Here is a 15926-nt window from a genome sequence, read left to right as displayed (position 1 = left end):
AAAGTTTTTCAAAACAACGCTACTTATAGCGAACAAATGTTTAGAACCTGAAACTATATATATGCTTATTTCAATCAAAACACCATTAATTTTACTCAGGATGTTGATAACGTATATTTCCTGCAGCCAGTTCTAGGCGAAAATGAAACACTACACTTTATTTTTGATCAAATCAGCGAGCTTAGACTTCATCAAATCAACCATATTCGTAGCCAAATTACCATGAGGCGCCCTAATTCTGCGCGGCTCTTAATTCTGCGCACTTAGTATCAAAGTTGATGCTGTTTAGTAAAAAAGGAAACGTAAGCAGAAAGTTAACAGTTAATATATAGGAAATCACTTCCAAACATCATTTTTGAAAATCTGCTTTTAATTGATATATTTTTAACATTTTAATATTAAGTGCGCAGAATTAGCAACCGCGCAGAAAATGGGGCTTTACGGTAAATGCTATTTGAATCTTCAAACCCCTTTTTGACTTTTCAACCTGTCTTTTATGTAAGTTATGCGCTTTTTCGCTAGCCTAGAAAGAATTAATCCTGATCTCCTAAAATGTTTGAAGCAATTGTAAATCAAAACTTGCTCAGTCAAGTTAAAAATCGTATTTCCAATAACCAATACGAACTCTACAAATCTATTAGAAATTGGTAACTTTTCCTCAGGGGCAATGGACAGGAGTAACTTTATTGAAAGTTTATACACTGACTTTAGTATGGCTCGATATTCCGCTGCTGCTTCTTATACTCAAACGTATGGGATTAAGAACGACATTGCTAATATGGATCGAATCGTACTTGATGAATAAAACGCAGGTGATTAGTTTTAAAGGTAAAACCTCGAGAGCAATCAAAGTCACCTCTGGAGTTTCACAGGGTTCACATTTGGGTCCTTTATTATTTACTAGCTGACCCGGCAAACTTCGTCCTGCCTATTTTTGTGTTTGATTTAATAATTTTCAACATTCCAAATTCCTTGATTTCTTGCGATTTGTTTACATAGTTTGAAATTATTGGTTTTATCGGAATGACAACATCCTCGACTTTTGCCTTTAGTACATCACCTCTATTCCGGAAATACTCATATTCGGTGGTATTCAGTTATTTTCGTTGTTTTCCAGAAACTGAAAGGAGTCATCTTCGAAGATGGTGTCCAGGGTCAATGCTTGGCTTCTATACATTATTTCGATTACGGAAATATTCATATGTAGTAGTATTCGGCTGTTTCCCAGAAGTTGCCATCTTACAATTCAAAATGGTGTCTGAGGTCAATTTTTAGCTCCATGCATCATTCTGGTTAAAGAAACACTCATTGGGTGGTATTTGGTCACTTTAGGCCAGAGGCGACTCGTGGCTTTTGAATCTGCCTGTTCAACCTCAAATTCTGAAAATCGCAATTTGAGGAAGCAATCACAATCATGTCCGCATAATCACGCAAGTCATTCTTGTCGTTACTATTTGAAAGCGAAACCAAAAACCAACAAAATATTTATATAGATTTGCGTCTTGAATATATTTTTTGTCTGACGTCTCCGTGTACAATGCACAGGTTGCACCTATGGACGAGTCGCCCCTGCTTTTGGCTATTTTTCAGAAACCGGAAGTCACCACCCTGGGTTTTAAAATGACATTTGGAGACTATTTCTGGCCCCGGAGCGTCATTCTGGTTTAAAAAATGCCCATAATAGGTGTTATTTAGTCATTTTTGGCTGTATTCCATAAACCGGAAGTCACCATTTTAGAATTCAAAACGGTGTCTGTGGTCGATTCTAGCTCCTATGTATCATTCTGGTATCGAAGCATCTCATATTAAATGGAAATCGGCCATTTCTGGCTGTTTTCAGAAAGCGGAAGTCGCCATCTTGGATTTCAAAATGGTATTTGGAGACGATTTCTGGCCTCTGAGCATCATTCTTGTTGAAGAAACACCCATATTGGGTGGTATTTGTTCATTTTCGGCAGTTTCCCATTCAACGGAAGTCGTCATCTTACAATTCATAATGTTGTCTGAGGTCGATTTGTGGCTTCAGTGCAACATAACAATCCCGGAAATACCAATATCGAGTGTTATTTGGTCATTTGCCACTATTGTTTAGGAACCGGAAGTCGCCATATTGGATTTCAAAATGGCATTTGGAGACAATTTCGGGCCTCTGAGCGTCATTCTGGTTAAAGAAACACCCATATTTGGTTGTTTTTGGGTCATCTCGGCAGTTTTCCAGTCACCGGAAGTCGCCATTTTACAACTCAAAATGTTGTCTGAGGTCGATTTGTGGTTTCAGTGCATCATCACGATTTCGGAAATACCCATATTGGGTGATATTTAGTCATATCCCGCTGTTTTTCAAAAACCGGAAGTCGCCATCTTGGATTTTAAAATGATATTTGGAGACACTAATGGGTTCAATGATGGTAATTTCGGTCACGGGTTACTTTAAAACACGTTTTATTATGTCAAAGCCGACGTTTCAAGGATATATTTCCTCGTCCTCAGGGCAACTACGATTAACAGTATACAATTTACATAGATTAGTCACACGAATTTAGTTATTACATACACAACTTACAAACAAAACAAACAAGTTCTCGTCAAAATATGGTGCATTGGTGTTAAGTTGCTGTTGGTTAACTACACTACACTGTGGATGTCAAATATGTAAAATAATTATTGGTTTGTGACTTTTCAAAATTTAAAAATGCAAACGGATGAGCTACACTTACACAGTATCTTCCAACACACATCACACACGATTAAAGCCGTCGGGAAATGTTGCGTCAAAACGGAGAGAAATAATGTGCAAGACAGAGATAGAGAGTGCTAGAGACTGTAGTAGTCTGCATCAACATGTAGTTAACCAACAGCAATTTAACACCAATGCACCATATTTTGACGAGAACTTGTTTGTTTTGTTTGTAAGTTGTGTATGTAATAACTTAATTCGTGTGACTAATCTATTTAAATTGTAAACTGTTAATCGGAGTTGCCCTGAGGACGAGGAAATATATCCTTGAAACGTTGGCTTTGACATAATAAAACGTGTTTTAAAGTAACCCGTGACCGAAATTGCCATCATTGAACCCATTAACTATTTATTGGTCGAACAACGCTTAACATAAAACAGCAATGGCGTCGAACGTAAACCTTTGGAGACATTTTCCGGATAGAAACCGGAAGTTTCCATTTTAATTTTAACAATGGCTCCAGACGCCATCGAAAATTTTTCTTGCTCTCAAAAACCTCAACATATCAAATTTGGTTCCATTTGCTTGATTATTTCTCGAGATGTGCAGGAATTTATGTGGAACCCCTCCTTTCAGAATAAGGAGGGGTATAGAAACATTATAGACTTCTTTGTTACCTCTAAAAATATTCACCTGCCGAATTTAGTTCCATTTATTTGGTTAGTTCTCGAGATGTGCAGAAATTTGTGTTTCATTTGTTTGGAACCCCTCCCTCACATAAGAGGAAGGGGTGACGAACCATTATAGACATATTTGTTACCTCTAAAAAACATTTACATGCCAAATTTGGTTTTATTTGGTGGATTAGTTCTCGAGCTGTGCGAAATTTGTGTTTCATTTGTATTGGACCCCTCCCCTTTAGTAGAGGGAGGGATGTCGAACCATTATGGATATATTTGTTACCTCTAAAAACATCCACCTGCCAAATTTGGTTCGATTTGCTTGGTTAGTTTTTGAGATGTGCATGAATTTGTGTTTCATTTGTATGGGACCCCTCCCTTACAGAAGAGGGAAGAGTCTCATTTCACGCCGATCGGTTCAGTAGTTTCCAAGCCTATATGGATCAGACAGACAGACAGAGCTGCATTTTTATATGTTTAGATTATGTTTGTCGACGATGTCAATCTTGTACTGAATTGCGCCAAAGTACTCATCTATGCAGACAATATGAAACTGTATATGAAGATATGATATTCTTCATTTGGTGTGCCAAAAATCCGCAGGATTTTAATGAAAAAAATGCAAAATTATATTCTTGAAAAAACACACATACATATCATGATTTCTGGTCACCTACAGGCACAGGGGGTGGCTTACGCCGAGCACGCACACGAACGGAAGCCAAAAAGTGGAACGAAAAGAGCGAAAAACTGGTTCACTGATCTTCTGAGTCTATATAAACACAGGCAGCCCACTGCTGACCAGAAGAGTCAGGTTGAACCGAACGCGGTACCGGTGAGCAAACTAAACCGGTGAGCTGGAAGCAGATGCTGAAACTGTCGAAATCGAATGAAAATTGCAAAAGTTACAAGAATTCGCTTTACAAAAAAATTCCAAAAAAAATCCTTCCTTTTCATATGCTGGATCATATAGTACTCCGTCGGGCACATAACGGTTAAAGTTAAAGTATTGGTATCAAAAATTCTCATAAAGAACGGAACGACCAAGAAGTGACGACAGATGTGTAGGATGATGTGCCTACCCGGACGAACACATACGATTCGCATAGATTCTCTAGGATTCCTCACATTGAATTCGTGAGCGTCCTTGAAAGGGATTTCTGAAAAAAGAATCCTCAGGAATGCCCTGTATATGGCTCTAGGATTCTTGAATAAGAATCCTGAGTGGGAATCCTCCGGATCCTGTTTGCGATTTCTTTCACGATTCCGTCACCGAGTTAAAGGTATCCTGGGGATTCTTACTCAGGATTCTCTGCGTATTAGTAAGGGTACTTTGTTTTCGGCGCACGCTCTTCAGTTGTCAAAATGGCCTCTACGCACGGGCACCAGGAATTTCCGCTTTTGTCGCATTCAGTTAGTGAAAAAGCCCACTTTGTCTCAAACGACGGTGCCTAAAGTGATTAGAGTGTTTGGGGAGAGGTTGACCACAACTTGGAAGCCTGGAAGTGGAGGAAACGGCATCCCGACGGTCGAACAGAAAGCCAAAGCGGTGAAAAGGGCATACACAAGGATCCAAACTTATTGATCCGGGATGTGGCAGATGAAGTCGGAGTGTTCCACACTATGGTGCAACGTGCCAAGAAAAGAGCTGGCTGTTAATCTACACAAAGGTAAAGACCCCAAACTGCGATGCAAAGCAAACCGCCAAAACGAGGACACGAAAGTTGTACATGGCGATGTGCCTTGGTACTTTTTGGAGAGATCTGATAGCCGGCTCAGGCAAGGACCTTTCAACTTGACCGTGTTTATCAAGAAGATTTTGATTCTATCGCATGACAAAGCCACGTTGAAGCGAGGCTTCTCCATAAACAAGGAGAGCCTTGTCGTGAATCTGGAAGAGGAAAGTCTTGTAACGCAGCGCTTGGTGTGCGATGCAGTACAGGATGCCAGTGGAGTAGAGTAGAAGGAGCAGTTAGATCATGATGAAGAAATCTGGAAAAAGAAAGCCTCGACCAGTGCTATTAAAGTGATAGAAGCTAAAAAGGAAAAACTTCTCGCCGACACCTCGAAAGAGGCAGCACGGATGGATGAGGAGATGCGTGCGCTGTTGAAATAACATATTTAAAGTGTTGTGAAAATCTGATTGACCAGTTCGAAATGAAATTTGATTTTGCAAGAAATGTGTAACATAATTTTTTTTATATATTGATTTCCACATAGTTGAGACAAACTTAAATTGGCCTTGGAGTCCCCGGTAACGAGTATTATATGTGTTGTTTATAAGATACTTGTAGACAAGATCTTCTCTCATTCGAGCGGGGGCCTAGTGTGGTTGGTAACGTCTCCGCCAACCACGCTCGACGTCTGGCTTCGAATCCCACCGCCGACATAGGTGTCGATGGTTGTGAGGTGGCGTGATCCACTCACAACCAACCCAACTGGTCTAGATTCAATCCTAGCGGACACCGGGAGATTTTCTTAGGCGAAAAATCTCTGGGATCACGTCTTCCATCGCATGAGGAAGTAAAGCCGTTGGCGCCGGTCCGTTAATAAACGGGTCGTGAGTTAGGGTCCTGGGTGTGGAGTCGTCTCCCTGGGCGTCGGTGATTGACCACAACAGTGGCGGAACTAGACCGACGGAAAATAAGCGAGAATAAAAAAAAAGATCTTCTCTCGGAAAAGATAACGTCCGTCACATTTTTCGAATTTTTGGGACAATAGCTCTTGATTTCAATAAGGCTGAACACGTTTAAGAAGTGTCTTTGAGCATATTAGGATGTAAATCGAAAGTAACGCTGCTCCTACCGTTCCTGCAGCAGCACACGGGCTCCGTGCTGTTTTGGCCTCAAGTCACTACGGCAAAATGGCCCTGGAGTGGTATGCCGCTAACAACGTCCAATTCGTGCCTAAGCATCGGAACACGCCCAACACCCCAGAGCTTCGCCCAATCGAACAATATTGGGCCATCGTGATGCGGGACTTACGGAAGACAAAAAAAAGTCGTCAGGAGCGAACAGCAATTCAAGGCGAACTGGCGTGTTGCAGCTTAGAAGGTCGACTTTACAAAATCAGATGCAGAATGTGAAAAGGAAGGCATGAGCTTTCGTTTTTTCACCGCAGAAGAACTAACCATTTTTTTCTTTAATAATAGAATGTATAAGCTTCAAAAAGAAAAAAAAAACATGAATTTAAAAAATTAAGAATAAACATATTCTAAACATTATTTTATCTAAGCACTTTTTGGTGGTCCGGACTGGTCCCGCTCTCTAACATGATTCTCATTCAAGAATCCTCCCGTAGGAGGACGCATACGATTCCTATGTGAGGAGTCCTATTGAATCTATGCGTAACTTATGTGTTTGTTCGGGTATACTTTAGAAGGAACAAAAAACAGTTTCTAAAATTCACCCATATTCTACGTTTCATTCAAGGAAAAATTAGTTCTGATAAATTTCATCGATTTACAATTTCCTTGGAATAGCTAGATTATAAAACAAAGAAGTGTGATATTGTAAAACATTGAATAATCTTTTTTGAAATATTTATTCATTTTATTTTTTTTCTGAAATTTGACAATACCCATTTGTTCTTAGATAACTATGATTCTTTTTTTTCATCCATAAACCGGATCCTTTCGTAGATATTTCCTATATAGTACTCACAAGTTCGAACGATGAAATCACTCTAATAATAACGGATTGGTTGGGGTGTTTCTGATAGTTGTTGTTTTTTTGTATGTAAGTTAGCTTACTGACTTCTATTCGCTTTGTTTTCGCCTGCGCGCAGAAATATGTTCTCTGTTATCAATCAATTCGGTGCAATGTCAAAAATTTATTTCCGAAGCTGATAAAATATAAAACATTAAGCTGAGTCGACAGTTGATTTTCGATATTTCACTAACTTGATTGCAAGGTGTGGATTAAACCGACAACCAATATAGAGATGGCGATTGCCGTACGTATTTTGTTCAAATACATATAAAAAATTTATCTAGAAACAAAATAAAGTATTTTTTCAAAAAGTGAAAAACGAAATTTCAATTTTTCACAAGTCTTGGCACTGAAAGAAATAAGAAGTAATAGCCCAAAAATAGATAAAACTGTGATGGAATAAACAAACAAAAATCATCAAGTATAAGTATAAGTTTAATTGCATTTGAAAAAGTTAGTTTAACGTTTTTTTTCTGTCTTTGATTTGGTTGCCTTTGTTTTACGGTATATGTTCTTTGCGCATTGTTGGTTCTTTCTGTTTTGATATATGAAATGTGATTTGCGGAAAATTGAAAATCATTTTTGCATAGTGTTAAACTAATTACAGCCATTTGTCGTTAGATGTTTTTCGCTGATCTGTTTGATTCTCTGTTTGATAGAAAACAACGCAGGCTGAGCTGTATTTGTGTGTATATTTACTATTTGATTCACAGAATGTTTATTATAAGACTTGGAACAGTCAATATGTCGGACATTGATCGAAATTAGAATAATTTTGCTAATAAGAAATTCAACCATCAGATAGTTTGTCAATTCAAAAAAAGAATAATCGGAGGCGTACGCTTTTAATCACGATTTGACCAGGTTTCAAGTCTTTTTTCACAAATAGTCTTATTCAAACGATGGTAGCGACACCACAAAAAAGGAACAGTGATAAAATTATGAAACTAAAAAGTAAGTTTCACAACAATATAATTTAAATTTTATAACCAAACCAGTAGTGGAAAAAACATGAAATTATCTTCACAACACGATGGCTCTGTTTTCTGCAAAACATGAAAGTTTTGGTTTTACTTTTCAAAGATTCAACAGCTCAAATACAAAATATAAATAAGACCAAATCATTTCAAAACAAGAGGAAGGTCTCCCAATTCCGGAATAGGTGAAGATTATTAAGGGACTTTTGTGTTTCTCACGCAACGAAACTGGTCAATCCTAGTCGAGTCAAAAAATCTCATGCCTTTCATTGCACGAGAAATCTTGGTTTTCATTCTCTGAATAGTTTGCATGGCTGTGGAACAAATTAATTAAAAAAAAAAAAACAAACCCTTGAATCAAAATATGGTTTAACCTAAAAAAACTGCACGAAAACGTTACTAGCCGTTACTAGGTAGCGTTACGTTTTCAGCCATCCGGCGGAAAAATCCCGATACCTATTTTCCAGGATTTTACATTTTTATTTTGCACAAAAAAATCGAATAATGCTAGGTACATACCTTATTTCCAAAATTTATGAGTGAATTACAACTGGAAATATTGAAAGTTTCATAATTATCAACCTAGAGAGGCACTATTTGTGAAGAAACACAACAAGCTGCTAACTGTTGCTAAGCGATGTTGAACGGAGCATTTCCACACAAAACAGCAAAATCGTTTAGCGCGACTATCTGATCCAATTGAACCTTGGTTCATATCTTGGTTACAAACAATCGTCAAGATTAAATGCATTCAACGATTAGGCAGTTGTTTGTTGTAGAAAAAATTATAGTAAAAAAAATACTAATTGCATTTTTACTTGAAAAACCCGTTATTATTATTTTGATATGTCTTGGTAACAATACTCTTATGCTGACATTTTTAGCGGGTTTAGTTAATATAGTTTTGTGGTGTAGCAAATGAGTCATCGGTGGTTTTATCATTTATGTGTCGCATGTTTGTTTTTTATTTTTATTTATTTTTTTATTTAGCTTTCGAGTGCATTCTTTTGACCTCTTCAGTAGACAAATCATGTTAAAAAGTGAGATTGAGAGATTAAAAGACAGTCACGTTGAACCATTTTGCTGTTTGGCGTAGAAATACCCAACATCCATGTTTGTTTTTTATTACTGAAACTAGTTGAAACCACGTTTCAAAATAGTACTGACTCGCGGTTCTGCTGAAAAAAAAAAGAAGAAAAGCAAACAATGTACAAACCAAAGGGCCAGAATCATCAAACGACATAAGTAAAAAAAAACGCAAAATAACACCAGTGTCCGTTTTTTTCAGTTGTATTTGTTTTCTTCCCCTAGCGTGTTGTCTATACAGTGATAGATAATTCAATTACCTTCTAGTAAGGAACTAAAATAAAGCTTCACCCTCACAAAGATGTGTGTCACCTTTCCTTTCGCTATTTACACGTTTGAAAACATCCAAAAAAAAATTTACATACTTTATAGTTTCGTTTATTATTGCTATTATGATTGTTTTTCATTCACTACTATATGGTGCCGTTATTGAACCTAACCTCACAACTAGTGTTTTTTTTTGTTTGTTTTGTTTGTTTTCAATTAGAGTAATAATTAGAATAAAACTTCACGTTTTCTTCGCTAGTTGACGCGACTTCCTACTTAGCAGTCTATGGTTCCATTTTATGTTTTTGGTTTTACACAGTCTAGCGGTTTCGTCTCGTAGTGTTGATCGGGTCTCTTTCAACCTCCGCCGCCGCTTTTAGTGACGAACTCGTGCAGTATATCGCACGCCATCTCGATGTTGTTGCGCGAAATACCGAGCGCCGTAATGACGTTCTCCTTCGAGTAGCCCTCCTGCATGAGCCGGGCGATGTACTCCAGGTTGATGTTTTCGTATGGCACGTTTGTGTTGTTGTTGATGTTGTTGTTGCTACTAGCACCGCCACCAGCTGCACCGGCTGCGGCTGCCGCTGCTGCTGCCGCCATCGCCGCAGCCACGGCACTACTGTTCAGGTTATGATGATGGTGATTGTTGTTGCTGCTGCTACTGCTGCCACTACCACCGCCACCAGCGGCTTTCAGGCTTAGGTTTATGTTTTCGTACAGCAGAGGGTTTCCACCGGCAGGGGATGCCGTGGCCTTCCCAATCGCTACTGCCATCGCAGCCGATAGTTGGGAGGTTGTGATCGATTTCGATGGCGGTTGGGGTGTTACCTTGTTTGCCGGTAGTGACTGGTGGCGTTGGTGCTGCTGGTTTGATCCTTGACTAGCCGGGGTTGGTTGGGATTGATTTGAGTGCTGCTGCTGATGTTGCTGTTGTTGTTGTTGCTGTTGACGCCGCGGTTGAGGCTGTGGTTGCTTTGGGATGTGTTGCTGAATGGGTTGGGTAGGCTGGAAGATCGCAGCGATTTCATGTGAAAGTATGTCGTTTAGGTTGGTGCTAATAGAGGTTGGTTTGAACTGATAGACGTTACTGGTACTGGTAAGGACTAGATTTTGGTCGAGTTTGTCGTCTGCCTTCAGGAAGATAGGCTGTCGCGCCTCCAACGGTCGGGTGTCGATGATGCCTACGATGGTTTCGGCAGGCCCAACGATCACCTTGTCGAGCTCTTCCTCACTAAACAGGGGATCAGGGTCGGCGGGCTTAGGCTTAGGGGTGGGCTGAGTACAGGGAGGACAGTTGCTACTTGTCTCTAAGGTTTGATGTTTGGGAACAGGGGGAGGAATCGTGCTGGGAACATGATTTTCGTTGGCGGTTGTACGAGTTGATGAGGAAAGGTTCTCCGAACTTCTACTGAGATTGAGGCTTGTTGCGACTTGGTTCGACAGATTGCAGAGACTAGATGCGGAGTTGATTTGATTCTGGTTATTCTTTGCAGTTAGCAGCTGCGAGGACTGGCACCGAGAATTACCTGTCTTGTGGCGACTGCTGTCGCCGTTGGAGTTCGATGTTAGCATTCCAGGAGATGATTTACGTGGAGGTAAAGGAGGTGGCGTCGTTGTGTTTTGCCTCGAGTGGGGATGATGCTGGTGCTGATAGATCGACTCCAGTGAGCTGGACGCGGGAGTTTCTGCAGAAAGTGCTTTATTCAGTGCCTTCAGCAGATAACTGCTGGGATTGGTTGCGCTATGTGCCGCAGCCGAAGAGCTTGCCGGTGCGCTTAGCCGATTCTGCTGCAATTGCTGAGCGTGCACACTAGGTCCCGTCGTCACGTTGGCCTGCGTCTGTGATAGGAGAGACGAGGACGAGGATTTGTTACACTTTGATAGATTGTTTCCCTGACTAGTGGGCGTTGCAGCACTGGATCCAGCAGCTGTGCACATGTTACTACAGTGACTGTTGCTCAGTGAAATGTTTGTATGTGTGGCCACATTCCCATTGATTGTGTGCGAGGTGGAAGCAGCCATGTGTGGTGCCGAAGCCGCCGCCGCTGCAGCTAATGCTGCTTGTGTCGTCACTAGTGCTGCCATCTGTGCCGCACTGGCTGAGGCACCCGACGAACTGCTCGAGGAGGAAGAGGCATAGCTGCAACTGCTCGACTGGGACTGCAGCGAGGGCCCTCCTGCGTAAATATCGTTACTGGTTAACACCGGTGCCGTGGGGTTCGGTTGGCGTCGTGGCAATCGGGGTGATGAGTGCGGACTTTGCTTTTCATTGCGTGCCAGTGTCATACTATTGCTCAGCGCGTGTAGTGATGAGGTGGCGATATTGAAATCATCCTTTAGAGGCACCAAATGTGTTACGGATGTTTTTTGAGGGAAGAGAAAGAAAAAGACACATTTTACAATACAAATGATAGTTTTTTTTTGGTTGTCTAGCGCCAAACGATGTAGGGTGCTGGAGATGACTGAGGGTTGAGTTTCGTACAAATCCAACGAGAATATAAATCTAAGCACATGCAGGTAAAAAACACTTGAAAAAACACGCATTGGTAAATATGATGAAAAACATCGATTCTGTAAATTATAGCGCCCAAGGGGTGAGTATGGTGATTTTTGATGACTGGACTCTTTTTCACTGTGTATCGAAGCCCCTGTATTTTATAGGGATTACTTACTACATCTTGCATATATAGTAATTTATGGTAAATTCGATGAGAATTTTTGCAATATTGACGCTTTTCTGGCCGTAGTAGTCAGTCTAATTACTTTCGAAATTTCACGTGATTTATTGTTGCGTATGTTGAGCTCTATTTGCATTTTTATCGTTATCTTTCGTGAGTCATGTTCAATATTTAACAAATTTGGTTGGTTAGGAAAATTGATAATTTTGCATTATTTGCCTCAAATACACTGCCGTTCCAAGCATAGTTGTCCCATGTTCTACACAAATCTTATGCACGCTGAGACAATTATTTTCGAAATCGCTAAAATTGTCAGCGCTCAAAGCACTGTGTCGACAATATACCAGAGATTTGTTCAGGAGAAAAGTACGAAAAGTAGGAGATACTAGGCTGGATTGTTAAACGACTGTAAGCGAAGCTAGAAGCCTTAATCATCATTTGTCTAGAGTGTTACTTCAGGAAAAAGACCGTAAATTTGCTCGAAAACTAGGAACTAACATACGCTGAATATACTAACCAAACCTCTAAAGCTTTCTTCAAAAAAGCCTTCGCCGAAAATCTGACTGTGTAGAAACAGTGCACATAGACGATTAGAGTGTGATTTTACCGGCAATCAAGAAAGTTTGAGTGTGACATTATTAACGCTGACGAAACAGGTATATAGTAGCGTTGAACCCAAATCCTTCTGTTTGATGAAAATAGTTATCGTTCTAGGCTGGCATGCCTGCATGCACAGTCTTTTTTACTGTCTGCTAAGGGTATTCTTTCCTGTTACTGTTCGTTCGTGATACCCATCGTGCTGGCAGTCCGATAGTCACATTGAGAACGTATTGGCAACAGAGCATCACAAAAGGAAACGAAAAATGTACTCCGTTTTTTGGTTCGACATTATTTGGAGGATGTCTTCGGAATTGCGAATGTAGAAAAGAAAGGAAGCTGTTTTTTATACAGACGTTCGTGTCCGCACTACACAAACTGCGCCTTTCGGTAACAGCCCGAATCCACCGGAGACATTTTCCCTCTCTTTTTCTTATTTGCCTATGATGGATGTCGGGTGACGGCTGTTAAAAAAGGCTGTGGGAAGAAGAAGCGTAAGGACTGATGGGCATCTTGCCGACAGCCTTCGTGCAAAGAAAAGCAAACTCGGCAATAGAGCGGCTGTGCACAGAAGGATGTGTGTATCGCATACCGAATGTTATATGCAATCATACATGGTACCGTCGACATGGGAATAAGGTGAACAGCAAAGAAAAAAAACATTCGTGTATGGGGAACTAGACGGCAACGTTATAGTCGCAATATATTTCATCTGTCGGCTGTCTTTATTTTGCCAATACCAACACAGACCAACAGACGCTCTCGATTGTCATCAAAAAACTGTCATCGCTCGGTACATTTTTTTCCCTGGTTCCAGGCCTTTTTTGCAAATGTTTACCTGACAAGACGTATACCTTCCAGTCAGGGAGCTGCTAAGGTGGGAAATACTCAGAGAAACGATTGTTCTTCATGTGCACTGCAAACATGGGAGGTATAGTGAGAAGTGACGTTTGCGTTGAAAAACCTAAATTAATCCACCTAGCGGTCAGACCCAGCCTTTCTCATTCAATTTTTTATTTGTAAAAATAGATTTACATGAACGCTTCGATCCAATAAATGTATATTCACTCTTTAGGTTCTAAAATATTGATGTTGTAATCTTTACATATAAAAATGCAGTCAAGTCTGTCTGTCTGTCTGATCCATATAGGCCCGAAAACTACCGAACCGATCGACGTGAAAATTTGTATGTGGGGGTATTTGGGGCCGATAAAGGTTCCTATGATAGTTTGAGACCCCTCCCTCTTCTGGAAGGGAGGGGTCCCATACAAATGAAACATAAATTTCTGCACAACTCAAGAACAAACCAAGCAAATGAAACCGAATTTGGCATGTGGATGTTTTAAGGGGTAACTAATATGTCCATAATAGTTGGATGAAACAGAAATTTGTGCACATCTCGAGAACTAATCAACCAAATGGAACAAAATTTGGCAGGTAAATGTTTTTAGTGGTAACAAATATGTACATAATGGTTTGAAACCCGACTCCCTCTTCTACAAGGGAGGGATCCCATAAAAATGAAACACAAATTTCGCACAGCTCAAGAACCAATCAAGAAAATACAACCATATTTGGTATGTGAATGTTTTTAGAGGTAACAAATATGTCCATAATGGTTTGACGCCCCTCCCTCTTCTGGAAGTACATGTTTCTTCACAAATTTTTGCACATCTCGCGAACTAATCAACTAAATGGAACCATATTGGCAAGTGAATGTTTTTAGTGGTAACAAATATGTTCCATAATCGACCTCAGACAACATTTTGGATTGTAAGATGGCAACTTCCGGTTTCTGGAAAACAGCCGGAAATGGTCGATTTCCACCCAATATAATAATATCCGGATCTAGAATAATACACAGGAGCTAAAATCGACCACAGATAGCATTTTAAATTCTAAGATGGCGACTTCCGGTTTCTGAAAACAGCAGAAAATGACCAAATACCATCCAATATGAGTTTTTCTTTAACCAGTATGCTGTTCAAAATCCAGAAATTGTCTCCAAATGCCATTATGAAATCCAAAATAGCGACCTCCGGTGTCGGAAAAACAGCGGCAAATGACCAAATACCACCCAATATGGGTATTTCCGGAACCGTAATGATGCACTGGAGCCACAAATCGACTTCAGACAGTTTTTGAATTGTAAGATGGCAACTTCCGGTTTCTGGAAAACAGCCGGAAATGACCAAATACCATTCAATATGAATGTTTTCGGAACCAGAATTACGCCCAGATGACAGAAATTGATTTCACAGGCAATTTTAAAGTCCAAAATGACGACTTTCTGCTTCTGAAAAACAGTCCAAAGTGATCAAATATCCGTAAACGTATATTTCCGTGAACGTGATGATGCATAGAAACCAAACATTGACCATGGACACTATTTTGAATTTGAAGACGACCACTTTTAGTTTCTGGAAAACAATCAAAAATACCTCCCAATATGGGTATTTCCGGTGTCAGATTGATGCCAGAAAGTCTGCTGATAATGACAGAATACCACCCAATATGAATATATTCAGAATTAAGGCGATGTACAGAAGCCAAAAAACGAGGATGTTGTCATTTCGATAAAACCAATTATTTCAAACGATTTGTTATTTGACTTTGATCATATCTAGGGACAGTGGTAAATCGCGATTTCGCGGAAACCGCGAATCCCGCGAAATCCAGCATCGGCCGCCGCGAAATTTACTAAAACCCGCGAAATGCCGCGAAAGTAATGAAAAACAGCAACATTCTATGTCAATCATGAAACATTTCGATTTGAAACCTGCGAAATTCATGAAAATCTGCCAAGCTGATTATTAATGGCCACCCAGATAGCAGCGCGACGCCTTTTTCTACGCAACCGAAAAGACGAAACAGTAATCGCTCACTTACAACGTGATTTTGGTAACCTGAGTTGAATTGTCTTCGAACGATTCGGCTGCTAGATCCACTTGGAGCAATGGTTTTGATAACCTACATGATAGAATAAAATCCAAGTTGCGAGATGAACTGAGGGCGTAAAAGCAAGCATTTTTTTAATATCCGACGGTGAGATTGGTTTTATAATTTAATTCGGTTCGCGGACGTTTTCTTGAACTTTCCCGGTCCTGCCGACACTGCAATAGCACTAAAGACAACTCGATTAAGCATGTACTTTTAATTATTAAAAATGCAAAGAAATTATGAATCGTACGGGTAAATTAGCGCATAACAAATTAAATAGAACAGTTGTTTCTTGTTTTTACCTAAAAAA

General features: G+C 40.0%; 1 protein-coding gene across 1 annotated transcript in view; it reads right to left on the bottom strand.

Moving 5' to 3' along the window:
* Nucleotides 1–9001: 9001 nt before the first annotated feature.
* Nucleotides 9002–15926, bottom strand: part of LOC129720856 (AF4/FMR2 family member lilli) — a 153822-nt gene continuing 146897 nt past the window's right edge. Inside the window, exon 8 of the mRNA XM_055672698.1 lies at nt 9002–11735. Coding sequence (XP_055528673.1) covers nt 9756–11735 — 1980 coding nt within the window. The 3' untranslated portion in view covers nt 9002–9755. The remainder of the gene's footprint in view (nt 11736–15926) is intronic.

Source organism: Wyeomyia smithii, chromosome 2 (genome assembly GCF_029784165.1).
Source record: "Wyeomyia smithii strain HCP4-BCI-WySm-NY-G18 chromosome 2, ASM2978416v1, whole genome shotgun sequence".
Classification (NCBI taxonomy): Eukaryota; Metazoa; Arthropoda; class Insecta; order Diptera; family Culicidae; genus Wyeomyia; species Wyeomyia smithii.
This window is presented reverse-complemented; position numbering and strand designations above follow the sequence as displayed.